This window comes from Rhipicephalus microplus, chromosome 8 (assembly GCF_043290135.1).
Source record: "Rhipicephalus microplus isolate Deutch F79 chromosome 8, USDA_Rmic, whole genome shotgun sequence".
NCBI classification, from domain to species: Eukaryota; Metazoa; Arthropoda; class Arachnida; order Ixodida; family Ixodidae; genus Rhipicephalus; species Rhipicephalus microplus.
The window spans coordinates 95,835,816-95,847,818 of NC_134707.1; the positions used below are offsets into that span (position 1 = coordinate 95,835,816).

Consider the following 12,003-nt stretch of genomic DNA (forward strand, 5'->3'; position numbering starts at 1 on the left):
CGGGGAATCTGGCGCAAAGACGACAATGTGATCAAAATAGCAGAGGCAAGTATGCCACTTCGAGCCGCGGGAGATGCCGTTCATCATGCGTTCAAAGGTAGCGGGCGCGTTACAGAGACCGAATGGCATTACAGTAAATTCGTATAATCCATCTGGTGTTACAAACGCGGTTTTCGAGTGGTCAGTCTCAGCCATGGGCACTTGCCAGTAGCTAGAGCGGAGATATAAGTAAGAAAAGAACTCAGCTTCTTGCAAGCAGTCCAGTGCGTCATCAATTCGTGGCAACGGGTACACATCCTTTCGGGTAATTTTGTTAAGCCGGCGATAATCGACGCAAAATCGTATTGTGCCATCTTTCTTCCGAACAAGGACGACAAGTGATGCCTAAGGACTGTTGGAAGGTTGAATGACACTGCATTTAGGCATGTCATTCACCTGGTCATCGATAAGGCGCCTCTCACTCGCCCATACTCGGTAAGGACGCTGTCGAATGGGCGCATAGCTTCCGGTGTCGATAGCATGCGAAACAGTCATTGTGCGGCCGAGGGCCCTTGCTTGGCAGTCGAAAGAGGAAAAGAAATCATCGAGCAAACGAAGAAGTTGGTCTCGTTGTGTCGTCGTAAGGTCGCTAGCTATAGCTGGTGTGAACGATCGCAGTAGTGGCCGAGGAGTTGATGTCTCGAGGGTGGCCATATCAGTGGCGCCGTCCATGGTGTCGAATATGGAAGATGACGCCAGCGGCTCGGCTTTGCCGAGGGTTTCCCGGTGTCGCAAAGTGATTGGCTCGGGCGATGAATTGGTGATGTACATCAAAAAGGCACCTGAATGGAACTCGAGAACGGCAAATGGCAACGGCAGTGATCGGCGGCGAACTAAGAGTGCAGACGGTGCGAAAAGCACTGAGCCGCCGTCTTCAGAGTCACAAGAGATGGAGACAAGAACAGTAGACTGGGCAGGCACAACGGTGTTGTCACAAACTGTGATTTTGTGACATGTGTTCTTGTCATTGATGACATCTGTCGAAAATGAGAACAACTCGATGTCAGCGCGGGAGTAGTTGAAGAACGCACAATGTGTAGAGAGGAGGTCCCACCTCAATATGACGTCGTGAGAACTAGATGGCAGCGCAATGAATTCGATCACATAAAGAAAATCCTGGATGACGACACGAGCGGTGCAGGCTCCGGATGCCTCGACGTGCTGGCGTTGGCTGTACGAAGGGTAATCCAGAAACAGGCGTCGTAACTTTTCCGATATGGTGGCAAATGCGGGCATCAATCGCTGAAATGGCAGCGCTGGTGTAGACAAAGGCTAGCGTCCGTGTTTCTTCTATAGCGACTTCAATAACGTTTTAGGTGTATCAATGAGAGATTTAAGAGTTAGGTAGACTGTCAAAGAGTTGGTAGTATGTGCAGAGACATACATGGTTTCTAGAAGACCATTTTGCCTCATGCGTCATATCTTGCCGACAAATAGATTGCTGTAATAATGTCAAGTGTGTGATGGTCTTTATATTATGTGCGATAAACATGTGCTTGATAAGTAGGGGTATCCGAACCTACTTTGTGTGTCAAACGTAGTTTGAAGAACCTGTTCGTGAAGGTGGATAAGTACATCACTAAAGGCAAACGCTTGTGTCAGTTACACATAGTGCTCTAAATGAAGAAATACGGTATTTTGTTTTCAAGTTAAGTGCTCACACGTGATCAGTTTATGAGTTGCTGCACTATGTTTTCTTTCTCCAGTTTATGCACTCCAAGATCATCTACTTGAACGCATCTACGAAGGAGTATCCTGGCATAAATTGCATTAAAGAATACCGGGGCTCCTGGAATCGCAGCGCTCGACTGCTGACTAAGATGATGGTGTCCGTGTTTTCGTTTACACATTGGTGAGTTGTCATACCTCAGCTGACACTGTAATAATAACGTGTACTGGTATCATTTGACTAGAGATCAGCAAAACGTGAATGTAACAGAAACAATTCACACACATTGACTCTTGGACATATTGATAAATAGAAGACCAGCATGTGTCAGCCAGACGACTGTGGGTTCGCGGATAGGGAAGTTGCCTTGCTGCTCAAAAGTAAAGCTATCAGTGCAAATCTTACAATAAAACCCAAAATGAACGAAAGAATTGCAAATTTAAAAGCTCGTTTTTATTGCCACACACAATATTACTTAGAAGAAAAGGACAAGGGTATGCCGGTTACTTTTTATTAGGAAAACAGAGAAGATTAAAACAAACCCTCCCACAAACACGTCGCCAATACATCGTGCTCTCTAGAAAATAACACTTACATACCTTGTAAGGATAATAATGCATATCATTCTATTTATAATGTTACAAGAAAGGCAGATCCAGCGTGTTCCGACTTGAGGGAATATAAGTTGTGCTGACTGGGCGCGTTGATGCATGATAAAATGATATTGCTTTAGCGCAGCTTGTTTTGAGCGTGAAGGAAAGATGGTATACAGTCAAGAAGTGGAAACAACAGACGACAACCTAAGCGAGTCATCTTTTGTCCACGCTTGAACCGAGCTGCGCCAAAGAAATATATGTATTTACAACTGCAGTTATTTGAGCTGAGCTGCAGAATGGAGCTCGCGTCTGACTGTCCACTCTCGTCCTCCTCATGCTCTGATTCATGGCAAGGCAATCATATGACTACCTGAAGGCTTTTACTGGCATGCTTGTGTCGCCAAGTAGTTTGAATGTTAGCCTTCGAACCATGGGTTGCTCCATTTGAATGCCACCACTCAAAAAAGTCTAGTTTGCTTTATTTATTTATTCTACTCTATCCTCCTACTAATCTTACATCCTTCGCCTTTAATTTCTTAAAAATTCTCATTTTTTGTACTCATTGAATTTTCATGTTTAGTTATTGACAGTGGGCGACGTGTTCTGGGAGGAACGAAAGAGATAAAGATGACAACAAGATCACGTCCCAACCAAGTTGTTGCGTTTTATGCGCTAGGTGCGAATGAAAAAAGAATTAGTAAGGAGTATAATAAATTATTTTCGCAATCAATGGAGATTGCTCAAACCTCTACAGCCCCATTCTTTAAAAAATGGTTGGAGTGACTTTTTTCAGAGTTATTCAACCATATGAGTTGCGAAACTGCGTTCCGGAACCCGGACACGTTATTGGCCGACCTACTGGCAGTGAGCCGATCGTCGCGTCATCTGGGAGCGTCGATACAAAACACTGCATCGCCAATCAGGCGCGCGCTTTTTTTGGGGAGGGGGAAGGGGCGGGGGGGTAGCTTAATGCCACACTAAACACTGGCGTTGTCGCCAAATGGCCTCAGCTTGCACGGCGCCTGCCACCGCTGTCAGCTGTTTTCGCTATACAAAGACGTAATTAAAGCCGGGTCAAAGCGTCAAGGTATATTTCGTCAAAAGTGGTGCTTGCAATTTTGTGCTACTATGATTTTAACGCTGTGTCCAGATTATTTCAATTACTCCTCTCTTACTCGTTTGAAAATGTGCGCTTGAGATTGATTGCTCACGGGAAGTTTGACGATTCCTTTTAACTATTCCACTCTGTGGTTCACGATGTGTCTCACTAACAGTACGGATGTGATGGCCGCACGAACAAGATACAAATACGGTAGAGTGCAAAACCAAAGCACAACAGTACCGATCAATACTTACAGCGAATTCGCCGCTTTGTCTTGCACGCAGTGGTCGAATTACACTAATCGCGAAATCCATGAGACACCGGCTGGGATACCATATACTCATGAAAGCCCGATGACAAGAAAGTGGGAACTATTGTTATTTGATTGCAGCTAGCAATGCAAGCGTTTCTCTTCAGCTGGTATGTTCGTGGTGTCTTTTTAATGGCCTCGGTGTTTGCTGCTGGGGAACGTCGTCTGCTGCCGTCAACAGACTCACAGGTTGGATCCACCCAAATCAACGCTGCATCCCGCTTGAATCACGCCTTGCCGCTCACTATTTTGCCGAAATGTAAACATTGTGGGCTCGCCACATGAATCTGATAAACTAGCGTCTTCGCGGCACCGTCGATTACGCTCTACTAGCTGTGTACCACACGAACATGCTGCCTGTAGCCACGTTACTTTTAGCGCTATGCGGAAAACATGAAAAATGACACATCACGAGAACAAGCAGCTCCTCTGTCCCTATCACGTCTCCACCACTGCGACAAAGTAACATGTCAGGCATCCTTAGGCCAACTTACCTAAGAACACCACCAACTCACGTAAGAACAAATTCTAGGCGCTGAGTTGTTGTTTGGCAGAATGTTGCAGCGCTCACAATTTTGCTAAATGTGAGGACACAAAATATTGCGTTTTCTAGTTAGTTTTGTTTTCAAGAGATAGCGCTATAATCTACTCACAACTACCATTGCATCCAATGCCGTGTTCGGGTTTTGATACACGGAGCCTACGCGGAGTTTCGAAACTAATATGATGGAATAACTCTGACTTTTTTAACATCAACTACGCAAGAAATTTGCTGTAACTAGGCGTGATCTTGACGCAGAGCAAGCACATTAGCAATGCCATACTAACGTTTTAGCAATTAGTACTCCTAATATTCATGCAAAAGCACACGCCATTTCGTTTCTAGTGTATTATATACCTTAGTCTATCTATGCTACGGTTACCCACCTCGCCCCACGGCATGACTTCCATTCTGGATCTATGCTACGGTTACCTACCTCGCTCCACGGCATGACATCCATCTCCGGTCATAGCTTCTACCTCGGCGAAGCGCCTTATGTTCCAGTAACCCATGGGCCTGTATGGTCAGTGGCGATTGATACTATCACTTGGATAACAATGGAGTCTCATGTGATATTGGTGTGTCCATGGTAACGCACAAGGGCTTCAAGCAGGCGGCACTTGATATTACATACCCACTCCATAATGACGTACACCCGTTAATGTTGGTAACAGTTGTCTGCTAGACCACAAAACGTTCTGGGGAGCAAGCCAGTTTTTTAGTTTATTGTTGCCATCTTCATGTTTCTGGAACTTTAAGGAGTAGTCGGAATAAAAATTTATTTGTCGCATTCCCGTTTATGCTAATGATTGTTTTTTGATACGCAGTGTACAAGGAACATTGTGCTAAACAGCTTAGATGTTAAAAGCGCTCCTGGCCATCCACACAGCTGATTTTTCACTCGCGCAGGAGTCACATCTAAGTAACAGAGATCTACTCCGTAACTCTAATGACTCAGTGTCCGTTCTACACTCGACAGATTGGGTAGTGTGCCACTACTCAAATAAAATACAGTGAACATTCAAAATTGTTTTCTTGCAGGAAATAAATACAGAATTTTCCTGTGGGAGGCAAAAACTAGATGCTAAAAGCTTGACGAGGTCTCACCCTCTATTAGCCAAAACACATAAGTGACATATACCTTTACTCATCAGCAACACACAACTATATACATTGGTTACATATTTCACTGGTAGATGATACTGACATGTTGTATATGTATATTTGTATATTCAAAATAATCAAACATTAGGAACCTGCGTTTTTGGCATATACAAACAAAAGCACACATTTTAAAACACGCTTCGTTGCACATGATATACATTCAGAATACACTCAGCACTGAGGAAAAAAAACACTGTTGCAAGCAATCTCAGTTTTGAATCGCAGTGAACAATCTTTACAAATAAACAAAAACAAAGCGGACAATTACTCTTACGTGTCAATGACTATGGGTCTGCAATGACGTCAGTCGAGAAAAGAAGTGACTTAAGATGAGATTTAAATGGTTTAGATTTCAGTGTAAAGTCTAGATTGGATTCGTTAATGTTCAGTAACCAAATATTTGTAATCGATGTCCTACTTTCTTTAGTTCGTGCGTATTTTCTTGGTTTTGCGGGAAACATTTCGTAAGCCGTATTTAGTTGATATAGTGCGTGGGTAGGAATCCTGTGGTTTTTTCTTATGAATATGTTGCATCAGCTTGAAACTATAAACTTTTCGAAGAGGCAGAATTTCGTGTTTGAGGAAAAGCGGTTCAGTGTCTAGGTCCCGGGGATGACCTTTATACTTTTCTTTGATACGAAGCACGTGCCTCTGTAAAAGTTAATAGTGCATCATAATTGCTTATACTGCCCCATACCAACATTTCATATAAACGTTTCAGTAGAACAAGCTATAATAAAGAGATTTCAATGACCATGAGGGAAGGAGGAAAGCGATTTTACTCAAGCACTCTACCGAACGAGCTATATCTGTTAGAGACAATTAACGTGAGGCGTACATGACAGCTGCTTGTGAAACCAGACTCCGAGGAGTTTTTGTGTACATACTGAGTTGTTCTAAACGATGATCGCTGAACAAAATGACTATATTATCGTTGACCCGCCTGTTTATAGATCTGAACATAATAAATTTGGTATTTACTGTGTGATTATTTCAGCTTGTTTTTTGTTATTAAATGACTTAGTTATTTCCGAATGGTGAAAGCTGATACGTCATCATGACTACATTAGGAACCTCAGAATCACAGCAGAGCTAAAGGTTAAAAGACGACCAGCAATCTTGATGTTTTGAAAACTGCCCAGGGCGAACTAAATAGAGTGACTCGTGTCTTTCAAGCACGAGAGGCGATTTCGAACACAGTTCCATGGCACCCGGTGCTCGTTTTATTAGCAACACTAATCTTGTGGAGCTAGCTATATATGGAAATGCAAGTCTCATTTTTTACCAAATTGATTTTCATGTGGGATTTACCGTCCCAAAACCACCATATCAATACGAGAGACGCCGCAGCGGAAGACTTTGGAAATTCTGACCCCCTGAGGTTTTTAACGGCATCCAAATCTGATTACATGAGCCTACAGGAATTATTGTCAAATAAATGTGGCTTGGCTTATTTCTGCTACCAGCAGCTACACGAAAGAATAAATTTAGCCAGTTGTGATAACAGTGGCATCACCTTCTTACGTTCACAATGCTATCTGCATAATTACTGCGTAGCGCTTTCTATGATTGCAGTTTTTTTCTACATTTAAGAAATGTGCACTGTGTCAAAGTAAGTCCCTCCGCAATGTCGCGTTCTATATATATATATATATATATATATAATTGATTGATATGTGGGGTTTAACGTCCCAAAACCACTATATGATTATGAGAGACGCCGTAGTGGAGGGCTCCGGAAATTTAGACCACCTGGGGTTCTTTAACGTGCACCCAAATCTGAGCACACGGGCCTACAACATTTCCGCCTCCATCGGAAATGCAGCCGCCGCAGCTGGGATTCGAACCCGCGCCCTGCGGGTCAGCATATATATATATATATATATATATATATATATATATATATATACATATATATATATATATATATATATATATATATACATACATATATATATATATATATATATATATATATATATATATATATATATATATATATATATATATATATATATATATATATATATATATATAAAACAGATGACTAGCGCATATCTCTTGAAGTCTCAGCATGCATGAACAGTCTTGAGGTACGCATGTCCACGGCCAAATATCACTCCCATCAAACATATTTTTCGGCGTGCGTCTCATGATCGCGTATCTTCCGCTTTTCTGCAACGAGAAAGAGAGGTAGAAGTTTTTTGGCGACGAGATGCAATCTTACTCTGGGAAATTAAGTAATGATTGCGTACTAATACACACATTGCCTTTCACATTGGTACTTATGAATACCAATATTATCCTTGTTTTTGTTATTTTCCTAAAGGAAACGGAGGAAAAATAAGTTACCTGCAATATAAAATATATATCTGTTTTGTTTTTGTTTTTCTTCTTCTTATACAGGACGATGAATGAAATGCTTTACAAAGCAGCAGGAAAACGTGGGCCGGCGCAAGCTTTTACAGTGGCCGACATAAGTAAGCTATAAGAGTTTACTAAGTTTCTGATGTGACACATTCAGTTGGTAATGCTTCTCGACTACGCGCCTCCTTCGATAACTCGAGTTCTAGACCGGAGGAAGAATTCATGCGTCTGTCTTGAAAGTAAACTGACACGTTTTTTTTTTTGAAGATGGCTTTATTCGACCATAAAACCAGCTTGTATACAGAAATGGCTCTGACCAAAATGAAGCTTCAGAAATGTGGATAAGATGTCGTCTTGTAGTTCATAAATAAATATTGCAAAATCATACTTAATCATATTGACACTAGCTTGACGTCATACTACAGAACCAATATGCGAACGTGACGATGCAGTCTAGCAGCACATGATGACGAGAGGTAACGAAACTTTCAAAACGGGTGTTTGTTCCTCACTAAAGCATTTAAAATGATTGCCTGAGCGTCAACAATAGTGCTGCATTGCGATGTGGTCATGCAAACGTCATGACATCCTGCACGAACACTTGGGGAAGAGCACGTACTATGTAGTGACACGAGGATAGAGTAGGAGGAGAAACTGTTTTATCTCGGGAACGCCTGCGAAGGGTTGGATTTAGAAAGAGGCGATGGGGAGATGGGCTTGAAGCAAGAAAGACACATTTTTGACATCTAACAAAATGGAAAACAGTAATCTGACATACAGAATTCACTCCCAAACAGAAACAAGTACATGCGCAATGATCGGCGCAATACCGTAACTAACAGTGATTGAAGTCAAGTTCAATGTTAAACCTTAAAGTTCCCCTAGCTAAGAAGGCGTCTCGATGGCTACACTTTTGCGCTCTCGCAAAAATAGATTATCCTTTACTTTAAACAAGACCCCCCCCCTCCTCGGAGTTACGACGAAGCTGTACCACCTCACCGTCATCGTCGTCGGCACGCGTCCGCTTGACGATCTACTCGTCTGCATTGCTTGTGTCCCGGTCTCATACGTCATCTTCGGCCTGCTTGGTCAAACCTGACTCATCCATGGCTTCATTCATGCGCACTTTGCTGACTTGTGTGTGCTTCTCCCTACCTAGAGCGATGGGGAGAAGTCGCAAGTCTGCCAGGAACTGCTGGGCAGAGTGCGGCAAGTCCGGGCAGCCACACTCGGGGCCATCTACGAGGACGTCGGCCACTTCCCGGGTTCTCGGCGCCGACACCCTTCAGAACCCGGCATTCATGCTGCTCCCTTAGCCGTAGCGACACTCATATCTCACGTCTTCGCAGCTCAGTGTCCCAACATGGAATGCCAGGTCATCCTCCAGAATTTTTCGGGGCAAAGCTTCCTAGCGGGTGGTTCTGTCCTTTCTCCATTGTTGTAGTACGTATTCATCGGTGGCACATTCCCGCTCCAGAGCGGATATGTGCCCCAGGGGATACGAGATGGGAGATGGCGGTACTTGGAATGTTCACTAGACGGACGCACGGAGGGACGCATGGACGAATGGACAGACAAGCAGAGGTAGGGACGGATGAATGGACGTGCAGAGCGGGTATGTGCCACAGGCGATGCGAGGTGGCAGTACTTTGAGTGTTCACTAGATGCGCGCACGGGCGGATGGACAGACAGAATAGAAGATGGACGGACAGATGGACAGACGCGTGGACGTACGGACGAATGGAGGCAAGAACGCACAGAGAGATGTATGAACGGACGCGCGGACGGACGCATAGACAGACGGACGGACGCATGGACGGATGCACGAATGGTGGCACAGATGGACGGAAGCAAGAACGAACAAACGGATGGTAGCGCGGACGGGCTGACGAACGCTTCGCCCCACTCATCCTTATTCACTCCGTGGATATGCTGGGATTTTTTTTTCTCGGCTCGTGTCACGTGTCGCTAGCCTTTCTCTGAACAGTCTCTTGCGTCTATGTGGCTAGTGCGCGTACACTCGGGAGATTCTACTCTCCTCTGCACCATCGCGACGCTTCCACGTTCGACAGATGTCCTGGGGCTCTCCGTTGTTCATCACACAGAGTGCACTCATGCCCAGAAATACATTTTAGGGGATTTCAGAGTTTATACAACCATTCGCTGCAAGAAAGGTTGGAGACCGAAAACGTTTTTTTTTTCAGTGCCCTCATAGTCAGGGTCAAACTCTTTATTATGTAATATTTGTCCGTGGTCTGCACTCAAATAAAAAAACTTCATCATTAAAAGGTATTTACAGGACCATCTAAAAACATTAGTCATGCTAGTTCAGCTCTAATAATTTCTGCAAGTCATATTCTACTACGACCTGCTAACGCCTGACGTTGGCTATCAGTCTCGGAGAAAGAAAAACATGTGTTTTAGTGAGAACTTAGTGTATTTTTATACCATGCTAAAGGTATGATGCATAAATAAATGGTATTCGTAACATTATTACCAAGTGCAGAAGATAGAGAAAAGAGAATGGAGGAGAGCTCTTGTGCTGGAACCTGCCATAGATGGTAGGCGAAATGGGCTGTATAGCAAACTGGTGTAGGCGGTTCATGCAATGAGTAGTTACCCGGCGAAAACTCTCCCATTTCCTACTGAAAAAGAGGCAATAAACATTATTACTAACTTATAAAAGTAACTTCGATGCTTCAATAGTGAACCCGCTCTTTGAAGTATGTTATTGTCTTAGTTCTTACGGTGTTAGTAGCTTCAAGTTGAACAGTTCTTTCAGTTTCATTCATTACGCTTATTCCACTATGTTTAGTACTGTTAATAACGAAAATATATGTTAATCCATATATCAAACGAAGTGGTCGTGTACAAGTAAAACAATTGCAACTTTCTTCGAACTTAGCGGTGCATTAATCATAAAGACCTAGAAATTAACTTTATGAAAACAATTGAGCGTAGAAGGAGAGTAACCACCGCAGTGAAATTTCGTCTTGGTGGTACGGAATGACGACAAAAAGTGGCTTTGAATGAACGAGTGAACTAGAACACAGGGCATGACACAGTAGAGCCTGTGTTGTGGGCCTGCTTGTGTCCCCGTTCTTGCAGTGCTATTTTTTGTCGTCATCAAACGAAAACATCAGTAAATCTTAATAGCAATCTATACAGGTCTAATTTTCAAAGTTACCGGTGCGACCTTCGTTATGAAAGCTCGTGCAAGAACGATGATTGCGGGAGCCAAAGATTCGTCAAAGAGGCTTGTCTCTTAAAGGGGGCAATGAATCCATTCTGCAGAATTTTATGCGCCCAAATTCATACTCTACGAACGAAAAAATTCTGGGCTCTATGCATTCCATCTCTTCATTGCTTTTCATTTTCATTAGCATTTAATGTGTATCACAAAAAGGCAGAGCTTGCAATGAAGTATTACGCCTATGGAACGAATTTACTAAAAAAGAGGCATGTTCAAGGAACCAGCCAACACGGACGTAAAGTGTACATTGTCAAAGAAACCGAAAAAAAAGCACAATCATCTTGTCACCGAACAAGTAATAAAATGTACCACGAGTCAATGCACTAAGGAATATGATAACTTGTCGCCTCTGAATTTAAAGGAAAATAATTGAAATGACATTCTCATCAGGTGTACAAGGGTATGCGAGGTGGCAGTACTTGGAGTGTTCAGTAGATGCACGCATGGGCGGATGGACTGGCAGAATAGAATATAGACAGACAGAATTGAAGGCATTCTCATCAGGTGTACAAAAAAGGAGGCAGGCTGCAGAGGAGCCCTAGACCTACATGAATGTTTAGAAGCACTTGAATACATCAATGCTTCTTATTTTTAACATATTATCCCTTCATCTATAAGAACACCTCAGTAACCATTAAAAATGAAAGTATAAAATAAATAGTGAATGCCTAAGTTAACAGTAAAAAATTCAGTACAAAGACACAGAACAAAACTTACAAAAGCAATACGATATGCGGTAACATATGACTTATTTGCCATTGCGCCTTGGTATATGAGGCAAAACTTTGGCTGTTTCTCACCACAAATTTCATTTCACTGCCAGCATTACGCTAAGAATAACAAAATGGCTATCAACGTTTAGGCGATCGCAATAGGTAGCCTACATAGAAGCACAACTTCAAGAATGACATATTTAACTGTAGGCAAAACCGTTAAAATCAAGTAAGTAGCAAGCGTAAAAA

At 42.8% G+C, this 12,003-nt stretch overlaps 1 protein-coding gene across 1 annotated transcript in view; it reads left to right on the forward strand.

Moving 5' to 3' along the window:
- Window positions 1–12,003, forward strand: part of LOC119163905 (uncharacterized) — a 40,398-nt gene that overhangs the window by 20,331 nt on the left and 8,064 nt on the right. Inside the window, exons 3-4 of the mRNA XM_037415976.2 lie at window positions 1,746–1,891; window positions 7,828–7,901. Coding sequence (XP_037271873.2) covers window positions 1,746–1,891; window positions 7,828–7,901 — 220 coding nt within the window. The remainder of the gene's footprint in view (window positions 1–1,745; window positions 1,892–7,827; window positions 7,902–12,003) is intronic.